We start from the raw sequence: 20,260 nt of genomic DNA, 5'->3' as shown, positions 1-20,260 counted from the left end.
TCGCAAAATATATCAAACTTTTTAAATTATTAAGTACATAAGAAAATTTCGGTAGCCAATATGAAAGCAATAATGCTTAGGTAATAAAAAAATTTAATTTTCCATCTTTGTTTCTGTAATTTGAATTTTAAAAGCGAAAATTAAAAGGAAAATATATTTTTCTCTTCAACTTTTAAAAAGTTACTAAATTTATTACATAATCACAACATCTGGTTAATTGCAAAATATACAGACAGTATTAATTCAGAACTCTAAGTACTTTTCTTTTAAGTTTCGTAAGAAAACATCGATCGGTTCAGAAATACTATATCTTTTATAATATTAAAGAACGAACACATTTTTCACGTACTTTGTAAGGAAACTATTAGACAAGTCGAAAAAAAGATTTACGAAGAAATTTGATGTTACTTATATATTCATTCACACATGCATTCTTTTCAGAAACAACAATATTGAATACAACTGCGGTTCAGCTTTTGTGCAGATACTTTATCAAAAAGCTCAAAAATTTCATTGACAACTTCAGAACTATCAAAACCGCATAAAATTTACAATGTCTCAAAGGTGTCTATTAAGAACTTTAAATTATTTAATATTAAGAAATTCCATTTTAACTAATCAGTATTTAGGAAGAAAGTATTTCTTTCTTTTTTAACTACGGATTAAAATACGTTTTACAAATTTTATAATATTCTCCTTAAACAAGCAACTTCAAAAACATTTCTAAACCCAAAAATAATTAAAGATATGAAATACGCAGATATATGATTTTCTGTAGTGTAGAGATAGAAAAATCAAATATTCCTTTTAATACCCAGTACTTTTTCAGAAGGTTTAAGCATGATTTATTTGCATTAAACATTATTGAAAAAATATACGCTGACATAATCAAAGTACACTAAAATTTACAAAACACGAAAAAATAAATATTACGTCATATTAAAATAACGCAAATTAATATCAGATACATTTTTTGCCCATAAAACAGATTTATTGCTTACATATTAAGTATATTGTTAATGCAAAAGCTGAAAAATATATAGCGAAACAAATTCATTATTAACGTACTCGAGATACTGCAGTTACTAAGAAATATGGATCATTTTTTGATTTACAGTAATAGTTAATGAATAGCAAAACATGAAGTTGAGAAACAGCAAGACGTAGAAACTCTGTTTCTTAAGCATTCTCAGATACCTTCATTTTTTAGAAATAGCACAGACATAAAATAAATATCACTAAAGATTAAGAAAGTCATTGCCTTTTACAAGTAGAATTCCGTGTGTTTCATCCATTCCAGCCCTATTTTGCGCTCTGCAAGTATAATTGCCGTTACTATGAGCTTCTAATTTTGAGATAGACAAAGTAGAAGAGAAACCATCAGAAGCTGGAGAAATCATAAACTCTCCGCCTTCGTTTAATGCACTACCATCTTTCAGCCAAGAGAATGTAAAAGGGGGATCTCCGTCTATGACAGTACAAATGATGGCTGTCCTTTTCCCATATCTCAGTTTGGCAGGAATTTGAAGAGATGATACTTCTGGCTTTGATCCTAGAAAAGCAAAATAGGAATAGTTACACCAATTAGGGTGATTCTTTTTTTTCCTTCAGGACACCATTTGATATTATTGCCACTTAACAATGGCAAAGAATCAAGTTCCACATGAAATGTAACAAACAGAATTATTAAACTTAGATTAAGAAATAGACAGAGGTAGAAAGATGGATTTGACGAAACTCTGTATTTCATTTATTGAAATATGTTTATTTTTCAACTTATTGTATGATATTGTATTTTGAAATGAGAATCTTAAGTCCTTACTACTGACGGCTGTTATCAACTTCAGTAGGGACCGCAGCTGAGAATTTCTTAAACTAATGCAAGCTTGTCATTCTTTCTAATTTTATCCCAATATAATGAAGGCAAATGCCTTCAGTATATTGGGATAAAATTAGAAAGAATGAATTTGGGATAGAGTTTATCTGAGCTCATCTTATGATCGGAGGCCATTTTTAAATTACAAATATTCTGTTGTGATATCTACTGAAAAGTAGCTGCTTCAATCAGGTTTTGACCCAGATCCATTGAACCTTTAAAAGACAGATGATGACCGAAAAAAGGCATTAAAAAAATTGGAATACCTCTCTTAGACCCTAAATGTGCTTTCACGTTTTAAATAACACTACTAGTACTATATTTTGTTTTTCTAAATGTAAAGCTAAAATTTCTTAAAAATGCTTTGTTGTATCATTATTTATAATTGATTACATTCAGTACAAAGTATTATTTACTCGGCTTTTTAATGGATTTTATGAAGCAAAGAAATAAATTTTATCAATAAAATTTTCCTCTCTAGAATTCCATGTAAAAAATGATAATAACGTATTTTTCTTTTAGAAGAACTAATTCGCTATTATAATATGCACATACATATTAGGAAGAACTATTGAAAAGCTGGCGCTTTGGCTGAGTTATAAAAGTGGTGAAGAAATTAAAATTCATAAAAGTCTACATAATGTGAAGACCAACTTATCTAAAGTCTTTCATAAATTAATACATTTTTATTGCTGAAATGGAAAATTTCTAGGATTTATTCTTTATTTTACATACTTTTAAAAGTTTATTTTATAACAAAACACATAATCTGAATGGGAAAGCCTGTCATTAATGGCAGCAAACAGGCTGGGGTAAGGGGAGACCTGTATCTTACGGAGTTGGACCTGCTTCATAGGGAGTTCCACTTTTTTTTATTCTACAACAGGTATACATTTGCATTTTATTACTAATTTATCATCTTTTAGCAACAGATAAAAAGGAAATATACGATTTCTTTAACTTCATTTTTAAATTATCACGCAGTTTTGAAGAGAAAATTTATACTAACTAATACACAACTTAACTTGCGCACGGAATGCGTTAAGAATAGCAGTCGACATGAAATGATTTAAGTTAATATTTACCAAAGTAAGTTACATAAACAACATTCATTATGATCTTTAATTTGAAAACAGAAAAATACGAAATAATTTTTAATATGCGTTCATTCTCCAATGCATCATTCAAATAAATTTAATAGTTAGTACTATTATATACGTTGTTAATAATATTAGTTAGACAGCACTATTAATAACACATTTACTCAGATTTCAATAATTGCAAATTAGTTTTTCAATAGTATTTTCGATTACACAGAAAAATGAAATGGGATAAAGCACAATTTCTCATACACCTTTGATCAGTCCAGATCCGGCATTTTTTCGTCTCCTAGTCTATTATTAAAAATAAAAACGAAGTAACTAAATTGTAAATACGACTAATAACATATAAATAATTGCGGGCTGCACTGAGCAATTACAAAACACAAATGTTAAAATTTATAGTAACTGTTTCCTAATTTGCTACAGAAGAATTTAACTTTTGATCTTAAATTCAGTTCACGCACACCATGGCAGAAAACTTGTAATAAATTAATAAGAACTATTACTGGCACAGCTAGATAAACGACAGGATTTTATATTTTACAATGGCATGTTTCACCATTTAAGACTAAAACATACAAGTAGGAATATAAAATACCACATTATGGTTTCTGAATGCTGTTTGCAACAGAAGAAGCCATATGAACTAAATTATTTATATGTATGTACTGATGTAAGAATATTATCGGACAATTATCATAAAAGGAAACTAATTTTTTAAATGCACATAAATTGACGCACACAGAAATCACATATCGTATGAGCAGATGAAATTATAATAATCACACAAATATTTAAGTACTCGCTTTTTTCCCTAAATGATCTACAATAAGAGCTATGCATATTTATCTATTACAATTTTTTGGAAAATTATTTAAAACTTACCGGATACGTAAATGGCCATTGTTAAGAGAAATACAGAAATGCAGTAAAGCCATCTTTCAAGGTAACGGAAGAAAGGGGATGATGGCATCGTGGACATTGGGGTTACTTATTAAGAATTCTGTTCTAAAAGTGGAAAAAAGAACCCATTATAAATTTCGTTGTGAGATAATATTTTGAAATGAAAGGAGAAAATAATGCTATTTATTAAATTCTTACCTGATACAGATGAAAAGCAAACGTGCAATGTATTATGGGCTGACGACGATAGCATTACTAGGCATAAACATTAACTTGCTACCATTCTATGGATGCTAGCGCCACACAGTGACAGAGAATGAAATTAGAAAGTAAGATAGGAAATATTTCGCAAAATTCTGGTCAAAAATAGAATATTTATTTAAAAAATACCTACAGTTCTAATGAACAATTAAGGTTTGAAAAATGTAATAAATAATATTAGAAACAGAGAATCCGAATGATAATAAGAAATATTATTTTTACACAGTTCAATGTGAATGAAATTATGAAAATAAATGAGATGAAGAATTTTGCAACTATTTACATAGATGTCAGAAGAAAGAAAAATACGAGGATGAATTTAGAACGCGATGTTAAGTTTTGCGCTGGCAAAGAAATACACAGAAAGATAAAATATTTAGAAATTTATTCATTATTAAAAATGATTAATGTTAAAACCCCAGCAGGCTGAAAATCAGTTTTGTTGCGAATATGGAAACGAAAAAATATATCATTATTTAGTTCGCTGTAAATACAGTTTTTCAAATAATAATTCATAAATACCAGAAATATTTTTATGCTCCGATAAAGCAAGTATAACATACTCTGAATCAGGCAATGCAATAATATACTTTATAATAAAATTTAATGATGACATCAACTTAAACTCCATTAACTTTAATGAAGACACGAACTTCGTAAAACAAACTCCACTGTTGCGATGTCCGCACGATACAGTGTGTAAATGACAGGGGTAGGAATGAATTTGCAATAGTAAATTTGGTTTAAACATTAATTCAACCTGAAATTTCTTAAACTGCTCATTTAAGAAGGTAAATTTTAAATCTTTACGTAATATTATTGGTATACTATAGACGGTAGTAGCTTGATCATTGTAAATTATAATATTCTTTTTTTTTAAATTTTTAAGTCATAATTTCTGATTAGCTAATTTCATCTTTCTCTAAAACCTTTAGCCAGCAGATTGATCAAAATTATAATTTCTGTTTCACAAAATAATCTAAACAAGTCTCATTCACCCAAATATTTTACGATCAACAGCTTCGACCCACTGCAAATCCATTTAATTTCAAAAGAAGTACTCTTATTTAGTGACTTGTCATAAATACCTTTGCAGCCCATATAAACGCTTAGTTAGTTTACAAGAATATGCAAACCTCGGTGTTAATTTAATGAATATAAGCAGGTTACATCTGTGATTACTAACAATCAAAACAACGCCCAGGGGTTTCTTTATTAATTTGGCTACAATGACTGCAACTTCAAAATGTTATATTATTGGCTAAATGCAAATGTCAACACTATACAAATCATAAATTTCATGATGCTTTAAGTCAGCTATAAAAAGAACGAAAAATTAATTAATTTGAGAAATGCATTGCCTTTAATAAGCAGCAAGCCGTGTTTTTCATCAATTCCTGCTCTGTTCCTAACTCTACAAGTGTAATTGCCGTTACTATTTGCTTCTAGTTTTGAAATGGACAGCGTAGATATGAAACCGTCAGAAGCTTCCATAATCGTAAAATCAGGATCATCTTTGAGTTCAATACCGTCTTTCAACCAAGCAAACGTGAAAGGCGGATCTCCGTCGATGACGGTGCACATAACAGCTGTCCTCTTCCCATATTTCAGCTCCGATGAAAAGTGCAACGGAGATAACTCTGGTTTAGCTCCTAAAATAAAACAAAAATAAAATACTTTAAGAACTGCTTTTCAGGTCAGGAGTTAAAATTGCAACCAAATATTTTCATATATGTACATATAGAAATTGAAACACATTAAAGTTTTAACGAGATCAGAGTGATATTAAGCTCAGTCCAGGCTATATTCACATGAAAAACCTTTAGAAAGATTTTCAAACTTCAAAATTAAATAGTTGAGAAATTTATGAAATTTTATTTAAACTAATGATATAATGATAGACCTTATAAATTTATTGCTACAACTGATTACTCCAAAAAGATCTGCTATTAAAGTTTCAATCTTTCATATCTTAATTTCAAGGATAAAAATAATAAACGAGCACGGATCATTAAGTTTATCCTTTTAGTACAGATAGAACACGCCTTGGTACACCTGAAATATCAAATAATCTTATTTTGCTTTAACATACTTCAAAGTTCACTTTTAAGTGGATCCTAAGATTTGTTTTTCGACTGGATTTTTCCGATTTCCTTTTTACTTGAAATATCTTTAAAACGTATTACATCAAATAAAAAATAAAATATTTCTTTTAAAATTCTGTTATGTGAGTTCCTGATGAAGGTTTGGTTTGGTCTTTTTAATTACGGCAAAGCACACGAGGGATATCCCTCATCAAAGGGAGTCAAGGCTCGTGGAACACCTTTTAAGGGAAACTGGCTCTACACACCTGCACATAAGGAAAACCACGAAAAACCTATGCAACCAGCCGACTCGCCAGGAATCGAGTCCCGAACAGAATTACCAGTGTTCAGCGGCTTTACCGCTCGGCCCCTGGTTGGCCTCGTGATGAAAAAATGTAATCAAAATGTAAATGATTATGGTTAAATATAAGAGACTAAAATCTATATTCTTGTTGCTTGTACTCTTCCCTACTTCAAAGTGCTCAAACTCAAATTGCATGCGGACCGGATACACGATCTGAAAACAATTAACAGGCTAGATTTTTTTTACTCAAAACGGAAAAATTTATAAGAATAAAAAAATATTTTAAATAAATCTTAAATTTCGCTTACTAAATATTGATAAAAACATACATAACATAAACAATAATAATAATAATACCGCAATGGGAAAAATTAAAATTTATATTTATTTTCTGTTTGAAATCTAATCTATTCGTTAGCTAAAGAGGATGTTCGCAGACGTTTTAGACTATTTTGCTTTGTTATAAAAAATCGCCCGCTTGCATTTTTTTTTAATTGCAGCTGTATTTTTGAAAGTGTAAATTACCGTCTGCAATTTCACAATTTTGTTGGACAGAAGGCTATGTTTGTGCTCTTTCCGAAGAAAATTATTCGTATTTAGTTATTAAAAAATTTTGCGAAAGCGTGATTTTTCGGCATGTAAAGCAACGATAGATAATATCATCAAAAAGAAACGGGAAAAAAATCAAAGTGTGACTTCAAGGAGAAAAATTGTTCGAAATACATATAAAAGGAAAAAAAAACGGAATGTTTCGAATGTTGCAAAGTTAAGAACTTTAATGTTAAAAGAAAATCCACAAATTACAGTTGCGTAATCATTAAAATACTCAGTAAACAGAGATAAACAGAGTGATTTGATTTAAATCTTAAAAAGGCGAAGAAACGTAATGTGCATCGTACTTCTCCACGACATATCGCCGGAAGCAGAACGTGCTACAGAATTCTCTATGAGAAACAATTATTCGAACAAAAATAGAAAAATATTGTCACAACAGATGAATCCTAGATATGCTTAAATGACAGCAACAAAAAGAGATCCATTTGTTATCATCAAAGAGAAGAAAAAAATCTTAGAACATGTTTAAAGAATCCAAAGAAAGTTTTTTAAAGGGATTTATGACTGTTACCAGTTTTTTATATAACGGCAAATTAAAATTAAAGAGAGTGCAGAAAACTACTAAGGTCGACTTCATATATTATCAGGAACATATTTTATACCCACTTATTAAAATATGAAATACCTTTTGCATTTATATAGGCTATTTCTTTTATTTAAAAAAGTTCTCTCTCTCTCACTACACATTCATATTTTAAGATAATAAACCAGTTTTTTTTTTTTTTTTTTTAAATTTCAAAATAACTATCGTGAAAGCAATGCGTTGTCTAAAATATTTGCTTTCATCAGTCTTTTTTTCTACTGTTACGAATTTTGTATATATGTAACTAATTTTAGTGAAATTATATACAAATTATAATATTTCTTAATATATGTCACATGAAATTAATATATGTCACATGAAAAACCTCAAAAAGCGAAGAATGGCTGGGAAAAAAAAGAGTTACAGAAGTAAGCCCATTTAACATTGATGTAAAGGGTTTGGCGCGATAGCGCCAAGCTGGCGGCAGTTTTTGAGGTATTTTGGTCCGATTCTCGTATATCTGTAACTGTATTCGGCTCTATGAATGAAGGTACTGGAAATTTTTCGGTGGCCGGAAGGGGGGTGGGGAATTATATAAGACCGGAGAGATCATCAGTTTTCAGATTACCTCCAGATTATTGAGAGATCACTGTCCGAGCTTACGCATTTGATGCGCTTTGCATTCTCTTGTGTTCAACGATCTTAGTAGTTTGATGTAGTAACTACTAACTGTGCTCCGTCATACTGAGAAGAACTATAAGAATACTTTTGTGTGGAAAGTTCCAGAACTGCATTTTTAGTTCAAAGGGTCTTTGTCCCTGAACGACTATTGTTTTCGTTTTGCGATTTTGCGTCGATTCACTACAAACGGCGAATCACTTTCCAAACTGTTGCCAAAAAGTATTATCGCCCTGTGTTATATTTAAAGAAATTAAATAATGAAAAATCTGCGCAAATGTATGCATATTTCTCGCATTGTGATAAAACAAAGGTGCATAGAGCCATCGAATATTGAATGATGTAATCCTCCTACGAATATAGGCATGTGGAAAACCAAATTTGAAATTTGGAAATTGTTTTATTATCGATTTCCTATTTTGTAAACCTTTAATGAATTTTGATTAACAAATTCAAGGATTTCAAAGTGAGCAATGGCAGCGTTGTACAGAAAAAACATTTTTATCTCCAGCGCGTGAGTATCGGAAATTCTAAAGATATGCTCATTTTTAAAACTATTTTGAGATATTGCTGTTGAACTGAATTTTATGGTTTAAATGCAAAGAACGTGATATTTAATAAATAAATGTAACACACAAAATGTTTAAAAAATGCCCCTTTGGACGTAATTTAAAATCTGAAAATTTTCAGATTTTCATTTTTCTTTCTTTTTTGGGGGGGAGGGAGGGTAGAGGGAGGAATAAATTTCATCAAACTTTCGTAATTGATTGAATTCTGTCTGCATTCAATCAATTACGAACCCGCATGCAAATACGGTTCGCCCCCCCCCGCCCCAACGTGGGGCCAAGAATTATAATGTGCATACGGGTACAAAATTTCTAACACTATTACTGTGAAATTTAAATGAGATTTTCTGCATGGAATTAAAAATTAAAGTGTCTTAGAACAATATATCTTCAATTTACGATCATGAGCTTACTTAAAAGTCGATGTTAAATTTACAGATAATCATTTGTTAAATCTACAAATAATCTTTCTCATTGCATTTATTTTATTTTGAATTTTAGTATAAATTTTCATTCGGAGCTAATTCTTGGAATAAGAAGTTAGAAGTATAGTAATTTTTACTTAAGTAATTTTCAGATATGCATATAAAGAAATGGGGAAATTTTTTTTATTTCACACTATTTATTATATAGATATATTTCTATGTTTAGAAAACAAAAGTAATTATTCTTTGCATCACTTGCATAATGCAAGTCTGTAAAATTCTATAAGCGAAGCTGTATGGCATCATGTTAAACATCGTTCTCTCAATTTAATTTCTAAGTTGTAATTTACAACAATAAAACAATAATAATTATAATTTAAACAATAAAACAATAATAATTATAATTTACAACAATAAAACAATAATAATTATAATTTACAACAATAAAACAATAATAATTATAATTTACAACAATAAAACAATAACAATTATAATTTAAACAATAAAACAATAATAATTATAATTTACAACAATAAAACAATAATAATTATAATTTACAACAATAAAACAATAATAATTATAATTTACAACAATAAAACAATAATAATTATAATTTACAACAATAAAACAATAATAATTATAATTTACAACAATAAAACTATTTACAACAATATATAAACTAAGAATATATTTTAAAATTTTGTATGATAGTTCATTTACAGTACCTCATTTATGTTATAGCAAATAAGCTGGGGGTAAAAGAAACCCCCAGCTTATTTGCTATAACATAAATATTTTAAATAAAAGATTAATTTATAAAATTATTCTTCCAACAATAATTTCATAATAAAATATGCGCTGGTTTGAAGATGATATTGATTCATTTATTTAAATAAAAACATTCAAATATTTTGCAAAGAAAAACGTGATGCTTCTAACACGTTTTCTAATTAAAACCTGATGTTTCTAACTAAATTAAAACATAAAGTTTTGGCACCATATAATAGCTTAAAATAAAATAAAGCATTTCAGTGAAGGGATATATTATAATATATCATCACATTCTATGCTATGATATGTTATGAAAATATCTTTGGTTCTTAACTACATTACTGTGAAACCTACATACACTGGTGTACATAAAATATCATTTTAGAATCCTTGCAAAGAACTAATTACAGAAGTTGCGGAATTAATTTTGAATTTAATTATGTATTTTTGCAAGAAAATTCTTGAATTCGGAATATTATAACTTTTGATTACATATCTAGCTTATATTACATGCTTAGGTTTAGAAAATCAGCCCTACATATTAAGAATGATAGATTACGCACATAAAAACTTCTAACGAAAAGTTCGTATGATTTATATGTGAAATTTATGTGATTTATGTGTGAAATGTATGTTCGTATGATTTATAAGTATATAAAAAGTTCGTATGATTTATATGTATGTACGCATAAATGTATGCATATACATATACTATAAATGAAAATAAAGCAATATTTGTGTGCAATGATTCATTATAAAAATACGCTGTTTTATTACAAATATCAACAAGTTTATTCAGAGTCTATCTGTAACGTTTAAGATTTGTAATTAGTATGTGAATGAATTTGAAATGCTATTTTTTATAATTATGATTCCTTACTTAACTTAAAACTGCAGTCAATTCAACACATTCAATAGTGTATTAAATGTGTAATCACATCTGATTATGTTACACGCATCAAAATGTTTATGCCTGTAACATCTGCCACAAAAATAACAGTAACATCTGCAAATTATTGATGCAGATGGTTATTATAATGTTATTTTTGAAGCAGATGGTTATATGCATCAAATTATTGATGTAGGAATCTTTGCATACATATATCTGAATCACCACATATGAAATTATAACACTCATTCACATACTTTAGGTCCTATTTTCTCTTTATTAGTTTTAAAACTGCTCTGTGTTGTTTATTCGGAACAACATTTTTATAAAATTATTTGAAACTTACCAGATATGTAAATGGGCTTTGTGAGGAAGGACACAGCTTCGCAGAAAAGCACACTTGCTAGGACATGGAAAAATGGAGATCTCGACATTCAGATTGTTGAAGGGAAGCTCGGAAATAAGTTCTGAAATATAGAAACAAGGAAATAACTTAAAGTTGCAAATAAACGATGAAGGCAATAAAGAATAAAACGTAACATCATACACTAAGGTCTTACCTTCTTTGCTTGAGATGAAAATGTATATGCGGTGTTACTCTAAAAGCGTTAGATTTTAAGGGAAAGAGCAACACAAGTACAAACATCAGATTGCCATATTTCCATGGATACTAGCGCCACACAGTGACAAAGATTGAAATTAGAAATTAAACTTGGTGAAATATGTATAATACTGCAAATAGTGAGATAAATTTCCCAGGAAAATCGGAGCAATTTCACAGGCACCTATCTAATTTTATATTAGAATGCAAAAGAAAAATTACAAACCATTGTGAAAGAGATAAATTAATCAAAGAAACGTATGAAACATTTCATTCAAGCCTTGTTTCTTTACAGGTTTGAGTCAAAAATATAATACATTAAAAGAGAATTTTTTTATGATTTCATTAATAATGAAATTAACTTTTCATCTTCGAGAAAATTATTTATATAGTAGCAAATCATTTTCAAATTTATTTCATAATGAATATATTTTATATTATGTAAAATACTTTTTAAACGGTTAACGATTACTGTAAAAATTGCCGTATTGAAATTTGAATTTTATTTCAAAACAAAGAATTAAAAAAAAATCATGAACAGAGGAAATACTATTTCTCCATTCTGATTCACAGCTAAAGTTTTAACTTAATTCATAATTAAAATAAAAAGCAATTACGGAAAACTATCATTTTCTTCAATGGCAGTCGCACACTCTTTAACTATGTTCATTGCAAAGGGGACAAATCTAGGTAAGCACTAAATATGCACTAATAAAATGTAAAGTTTTTCGTTTTTTTTTACAATTACAGAAAGTGAAAACTATTGACATTCATGGTGCAAAACGCAAATTTAAAAATGTTAATGTTAGAGGCACAATTTTGTTTGACTACGCAACTAGCAACGTGTATCCAATGGGGCACAATGTCGGCCTTGGCTAAAAATAAAAAAAAAAAAAAAAAAAAAAATTGCGAAGCTTTACCCAAATGTAAAAGAAAAGAAAAATGTTTAAACTTACAGTAATATTACTATTAAAAAAAAGCAGAGCAAGCTTTCTAGAAAATATTTCGATTTCAGCTTTAAGAAAACAAGTACAAAATTGGAAGAAAATCAAGAAAAGGAGAAATCCATTGCCTTTGACAAGTAGCATGCCGTGTTTTTCATCTAGTCCTGCCCTGTTTCGAACTCGGCAGGTATAATTGCCATTACTCTGTGCCTCCAATTTAGAAATGGACAGCGTTGAAGTAAATCCATCAGAAGCCTCGATTACCATTAACTCGGGAGTTTCCTTTAATTCAAGACCATCTTTCAGCCACGAGAATGTGAAAGGCGGATCTCCATCGATAACTGTGCACACTACAGCTGTTCTCTTGCCATATCTTAACTCAGATGGAAAATGTAAAGCAGATATCTCTGGTTTCGTTCCTAAAAGTGAAGGGAAAAGTAAAGTTAGTAACATTGCTTGAAAAATATTTTAACAAAATTTACGCATTAAATCATGTCTCTGAATAGTATTAATGTTAATTCTGTAAAGACAGAAATAATTTTCCATGTTTCTTAATACTAAATTTTAATAAATATACGTCATGCTAAAATTTCTTAATACGAAATAATTTTGGTAATGATATAGCAATGAATATGATATAGCATTTAATTTATTAAAGCTTTTGAAATAATCTATTTTTCTGCCAATGTTTACTTTGCTGGTGAAATTTCTATCTCATGCAAAAACGAGCACCTTGCAATTTTTTCGAGGGTGGGGAAAGGGTTGAAAAATTCGAAATGTTTAATTTGCTAGATGGAAAGAATTGATTTGATATTTTTTAAAATATATTTAACCTGCTATGCTTACGCAAAATTAAACATTTTTTTATTATTTGTGAAATATTTCTTATTCTCATATAAGGTAGAAAATCAAATACGAAAAATAGGAAACATAAGCAAAGAATGCAAAAACTTATGATACTCGTAATAACATCTGAACTGACACTACAAAATGCCTTTTCGTGCATCATTAAAATAACGCCAAACAGCCAGCTGGTCTATGACCTTATTGATATCACGGAGTTAAAATACCATTGAAACGCATAAGACTTCATTAACTATGCGTCACTCATACTCAACACTGAAAATTTCACATATGCAAACTGGTCTGCTGGTGGGAACACATGCACTGAGTCTTAAAAAATAGATGCTACTGCTTTAAAATTGTCTATTTACATGATCTGCTCCTTTATGAGATTTTGTTGAGACGAATGCACACAGTTTTGGGGAACTGCAAAAATATAAATTGAATTGCTTGGTTATCAGTTTTCATTAGGACATAATCCACATATACTGCATACGTGCAACTAAGTAACTACCATTTTGAATTTTAATTAGTGGAATATATCTAATTTGATAAAATAAATACCTAAGAATGGGAATGAAAAGTTTCGCTTAAACTTAAAGGCAAAAAGTAATTATTGAAAGCTACACACACAAATTTAATTGTTTTTTTTATCAGCTTTTATTGAAACGAATCCACCTGATTACGCTATCATAAGTTACTGGATAGAAAAAAAAATTTAAATACAAACCCACATCGAATTTGTACACTCAGGGTAAGAATTTCGCGTTGAAGTTATCCTAAAACTAAGCAGATGAAAAATAAACGTATATTAAAATATGAGTAATCTGCATTACCATAGAGCATTCTACGCTTTAAAGGTTACTTATGATTAATTAAATGGTATAACATGTATGACATTACAATATACTATTTAAATTTTAAAATAAGAATGAAAAGTAGTCATATGGTTTTGATACTAATGTTTAAACTAAGGCGAAATGATTAAAATACAAGAGGATTTTAAAAGAAAAAAGTTACAATTTTTTATTCTTCAAAAGATAAAATTTAAATTCTTTTAACCCATTTTTATCTCCTAAATTAAAGCATTCGTAGAAAACATAAAATGCTGCCTAAATTAATAACAGATAATTTTCCCAATTATATTTTAAAATAGTTAAGAATTATTAAAAAAACGGTAAAATTTTAAATAATTAATTCTGCTAAATGTGATTTCCTAAAAATTAAATCGATAAAAGCGCGTACACATTTACAAGTTTAGGTTTAGGACACAGTTCTCACCCCTTGTAGAATATGTATCATATATGAAAAATTCACACTGTTTGTTATTTTTGCTCAAAGATTATTTTAATTCAGCTTTAGAGATAATTACACATGTGCAATTGTAGTCAGAAATTTCAGAAGAAAAAGATTAAGAATTTTACAACTAACGTATATAAAGTATATAATGTATATGCATATGAAATTATACTACAACTCCTCAGAAATGACCAACAAACTGTTCGTTTAGCAAAATTATTCAAAAAAATAGATCCTGAAACATACCAAATACGCAGATAAATTTTATGAAGAACAGTGCTTCACAGAGAAGCACACTTGCCATGGAAAATGGAGATCTCAGCATTGTAAAGGGCAAGCCAAATTCAGAAATAAACTGTAAAACTGGAAAAGAAGGAAAACAAATTTAATATCTCGTGCAGATTATTAGCTTTCAAAATAAAAATGAAAATGTCAAATAGGAAATTACTGAATTCTTACCTTCTTTACTGAACAAGAATATGCATAGCGTTACTTAACGCTTTATATTTCATAAGAAAGAGCACTAAAAGCATAAACATCAACTTCACATCGTTCTTTGGATGCTAGCGCCACACAGTGACAGAGAATGAAGTTAGAAATCAAAGCCTTGTAAAATTTATGAATTTCGCTGACAGTTTAAAGGAGGCTAAAATATCATTAAACAGTTCTATCACCCGGTTTCATATTAACGCGTAAAGCACTGAAATGGTCATGCGAACAGTTTAAAATATTTTAAATGAAAATTATCAAACTTTGCCAAAAAATAAATGGTTTGATAAAAGATTTATAGCAACCGCAGTAGAATATTTAATATTTCACCATCGCAATAAATATAAAAATCACAGAATTTATCATAAAATTACTTATACATATTTAAGTTTCTGTAAGCAAATTATAAATCATAATTTTAATTTTATTGCATAAGAAACTCTTGATTTATCCTTGTCGAAAACGATTTATGTCGCACTGATTTATATTCTGAAGACAAGTATAATCAATGGTTAGTATTCCAAGTTTTACACGGCATATTTCATATATTACGCAATGTATTAGAGCATAATTTATATTTGGATGTTGCCTTAAACGTCACAAACATATAAAACATTGCATGCATTAAAAATGTACGTTTTGATGCTCATTCTTTTAAACAGAAAACACTTCTGTTAAACTGGCAGACTCAATTACACAAGACATGCATATTATTATGAAATACATTCTTCCATAAAATACAGCAGTTATAGCTGAGTTTAGAACCAGTATTAAGGAATGAAAGATATAAACAAAGAGATTGACGCAAATTTCTTAATTCAAGGAGTAATATTCCAATACAAGGAGTAATATACTCAAGGAGTAATATACTCAGAGGCACACACACAAAAGTTTAGAATGACAGTAAAAAGAAAAACAGGGTAAAACAGTTTCGCCTTGTACTAATATTGTAAAGGTTAAAAATGCTGTTCTTTTAGTTAAAAATTAATAAAAAATAAAACATATTAATAAGGTATTATTTTTATTTTCTAAAATGCTTTCTTTATTGATACAGATTACTCTATCATTAATCTACAAAATAATCAATTATTTTGTATTAACAAACAAAAGCCTCTATAACAAACCAAATAAATATCAAATGATATCAGAAATATTCCCGCTCCCCCTCCAAAAATGTTAGTATCAATAAATATAATACATATAGTTTATTTTATTAAACGAAAATATTTTTTCAGCAAATTTTGATTGCATACTGCTTTACATGTGCTACGTACATACCTGGACAGAAATTTCTAGGTAAGTAAAGATGCTAGATGCTTTTTACTAAAAATTAAATTAAATTTATAAAAAATCCGTTCTTAAGAACACATGTCTTCTAAAATAAACTAATATGTTGAACTATGGAAGGAAAAACATGTTAAAATAGCTAAGTATATTTTATTTCTTATTTCACAATATTTATCGTTCTGATTAAGAAATCATTTATCTAAGCCCATAAAATTCCACACCTCTAAGGATACGAATAAAAAATTATGAAATTTTTAAAGCATTAGTTATGATAAGGTAAATTATAAGAAGACCATCTTGTTGAAAATATACTTTGCTATTATGCAAAATTTTAATAAGAAGCTGAAATGTTTTCAAAAATGTTATGTATAATTTAATTACATAACCTTGAATGAAGAAAACATATATAAGAGAGGTAAATACGTACATTGAAAGTAAATTTTCTCACGTAAAGTAGTTGAAATAAATGTTTTAAAACGAACGATATAAAGTTTTTTTTGAAACTTTTCTTTAGCTTAACGCAATATTAAAATTATCTAATTTCAAAAAAACAATGTCTTTTTCATTTTCAAGAAATATATCAATAAACTAAACCTATGCAGTTATTTTTCAAAATAAAATATAAAATATTTTTTTTCAGAATAAATGTGCTAATTTTTTTATCACATTGGAAAAGCTCATATAAAAAGAAATCGAACAGTTTCTAATATCAAAGGTATCAAAGAATATGGTACCAGGCAAGCATATCAATTTAACGTGATGAATCCAGTATAAATTTAAGATGCTTTAAATCAGCATAAAACTCAAACTGCTTTTACACATGACGGAATTTCTTTACATTAAAAAAGTGGACAGAGAAGAACATAAGTCAATTTCGCATCCTGAAGGTACCAAGAGTTCTGTATCAGGAATATTCGAATATGATGCGTTTTAAACAAGCATAAAACCAAGAAATTACTTTTACATACTTGGGAATGGACAAACTAGTTATTGCAGAAATAGAAATCCTTAAATTTTGTGACGCTTAGCATAAATATTATTAACCAAACATTTCGTTCACGAAAATTCCAAGCGATTACAAAATGAATTATAAAAATCTCAGTTTTTATATAACGGATACGTAACACAAATTCTGATTCAAATTTGAGAACTTAAGACTATTATTAAAACATCTTTAAATGAGCAATTTTTCCCATTTTCCATTAATCAGTTTCATATTTTTCAGTAAATTATTTTTCCCTAAGATAATTTCAGATTCCTTAAATCTGTTTCACCAGACCTATTTTTACTATGCTCTGTAAAATATCAGTCAACTTTAAATATAAAAAAATGATGGTATCAAAGAAAGATTGCCTTTAACTTGGAGGACGTCATGCTTCTCGTCGGATCCGAAAGCATTGCTTACTCTGCATGTGTAATTCCCATTACTGTCAGCTACAACTGATGTTATGGACAGCATGGAATTGAAGTCATCTGTAGTCCCAATTGAATAGTTAGGGTTTTCCTTCAAGATGACACCGTCCTTATACCAAGAGAAGATAAAGGGGGGATCTCCATCCGAAACTAAGCATGTGACAACCGTTCTCTTACCAAATTTTAGTCCTGCAGGAAAATGAAGAGGAGCCAGTTCCGGTGCCCTAGAACCTGTTAATTATAAAGTTATCCGAAGTCATGAGAATTTTAAAAAGCTAATAAAATACATATAAATTATGACAGTTTTTTAATGGACATTACTGAAATTTCAAAATAAAAGATTATAAACATATCGCTTCTGTTGAATATTTACATTCGAATTCGCTAAGCTGCTTAAAAATATGCATCAGAATTATGTTGACCATTTTATGTAATGCTCAAACAGTACAATAGTTTTCCTAGAACTTATTCTCTTTCTATCTAGAAGAATGTTTAGAGTATCTCGTACAGAATTTCTAATTTATTTTTAAAATTAATTTGAAGCATGCTTAGTTATTTTGTAACGTAATAAAAGAATGAAAAATATTTTGAGATAAAGGCGAAAACATGCTTCAAGTAACACGGCAAGAGTGTAGGGAAAGCCATTTTCTTTTTCAGATTACCATCAATTCGAGTGGTTATCCCAATCCTCATTCAGAAGAGCAAAGTTCCTCTACTCTTAAGTCGTGTGCAAGAAAGCAGGAGGACAGAAATGAATAGAATGCAGAATATGCAAACTAATTTCATTGGATAAAACACCTTCTGTTTTTAATAGAAAGAAAGAGGAAAATAGAAAATGAAGTGTCACGCGGATGGTATTTTACGATAGAAATTCGCACGAATGACATACTAGATCTGATTTTCAAACTTTGCAAGCCGGTCATTTCAAGTTATTATCTGATTATTTTCGTACTTATAGAAATTATTATTATTATTTATTCTTTTCTTTTCAATACAATTAGTTTTCTAAAGCTATCATTATAAATATACACATAATAAAGAAATAATAAATTTATAATTAATATTTTCTATGCAAATGGAAAAAAGCAAAGAAATAATTAAACCAACCTCACAGATTAAAAAATGTTTGAAAACGCAAAGAAATGAGCTTATTTTCAACATTTTTTTCACATTTTAATATTTGAAAAGTATATAAATTTCAGTCATTAATAAATATAATTTGCGGTTATAAAAATCTAAATTATACCCACTTCATTTTTCTCATCTTACATTGAAGCTATGACAAGCTAAAAAATTGCATTTACTAATGATATAATTCGCATTTAATAATTCCTATTTTCGTTTTTCCGTAGTCAAAACGTTCATAAACCAAAACGTTCATTCCGTAGTTCATAAAATTAATATTTATATAAATCATCATATATGTAGAAATAGTTTCAAGTGAAATGATAAAATAAAATGGAAAAGGTACGTTGAATGCAAAAATAATAATTTGATGATTAATAATGATGCGGCTTTAATTTCCTTATGTAAGTTCTGAATTTTAAAAATTATACATATGCTAATAGATACAGTATAGAATAAAATATTAGAACCCTATTTCAACGCCGTCTGATGCAATCTCTATGGGGCCTAGATGATGTTGTCTGGTAGTTTCCCTAAATTACAAAAATTTTCCCAGCCTTTAATTTGGCTGCAGGTTATTTCTCTAAATTCCAAACATTTTGCCGCCCGTAAATACCGCTGCCCCGTGCAATGGTATTGAGTGCATAGGCTCTGGAAATGATATTGTATTTGTTCTTTTGAACAGTCATTGAATTCAAAACCGGCCTCATTTCCTGAGAAAATGATAGAAATTTTGGCTCTATCAAGATGACGTATCGCAGATGTCAGTAGCACGTTGAGGTATAAAATAACGACTGACATAATTTAAGAGATAGAAAGAACTCATTTTAAATTTTTATGCAAAACGCAGTTAAGTTATCAGCTAACTTAGGTTAGTAATTAACAGTTAACAGATATACAATATTAAGCCTCAGAAATGGAGGATGGGAAAAGTTGTATGCAAGGTCTTTCAAGGGCATATAAATGAAGTCATTATTCATAATACCTGGGCAGTGCATATGATAAAAGCACTAGATCGGGCTTGAATGGCCTTGGGCATTAAGCACAATGATCCATAAATCGATTTACCCATGACACGTGCAATATTTTATTTTTTGAAAAGGTAATTTTTAATACCCTTTGTTTAACAACTAACACTTGCATACAAATTTACCGAAAAACGTCTAACAACACCTAAAATATTTACAGATAGATTTAGAAAAAGAGATCTTTCATGTCTAAAACATTTAATATATTTATAATAAACGTCAAAATTAAAATA

General features: G+C 28.9%; 1 protein-coding gene across 26 annotated transcripts in view; it reads right to left on the bottom strand.

Annotated features, from left to right (window-relative positions):
* LOC118180639 (cell adhesion molecule Dscam1-like) overlaps positions 1 to 20,260 on the bottom strand; it is a 243,855-nt gene that overhangs the window by 105,878 nt on the left and 117,717 nt on the right. The window contains exons 1-2 of one of the 26 annotated variants that reach the window (XM_035349748.1): positions 14,932 to 15,048; positions 12,672 to 12,962 (exon numbers count right to left, since the gene is read on the bottom strand). The exons of 22 other annotated variants lie outside the window; for them this stretch is intronic. In XM_035349748.1, coding sequence (XP_035205639.1) covers positions 12,672 to 12,962; positions 14,932 to 15,010 — 370 coding nt within the window. In that variant the 5' untranslated portion in view covers positions 15,011 to 15,048. Of the gene's footprint in view, positions 1 to 1,261; positions 1,553 to 3,864; positions 3,988 to 5,504; positions 5,796 to 11,344; positions 11,466 to 12,671; positions 12,963 to 14,931; positions 15,049 to 17,814; positions 18,106 to 20,260 lie in introns of those variants that run through there. 3 more of the 26 variants (XM_035349735.1, XM_035349725.2, XM_035349823.2) reach the window with 3 other exon arrangements.

This window comes from Stegodyphus dumicola, chromosome 8 (assembly GCF_044657685.1).
Source record: "Stegodyphus dumicola isolate Sdum_Otavi_A_Nest chromosome 8, ASM4465768v1".
Taxonomy (NCBI): Eukaryota; Metazoa; Arthropoda; class Arachnida; order Araneae; family Eresidae; genus Stegodyphus; species Stegodyphus dumicola.
The sequence above is the reverse complement of the archived record's forward strand: the minus strand, read 5'-3'. Positions and strand labels throughout refer to the sequence as shown.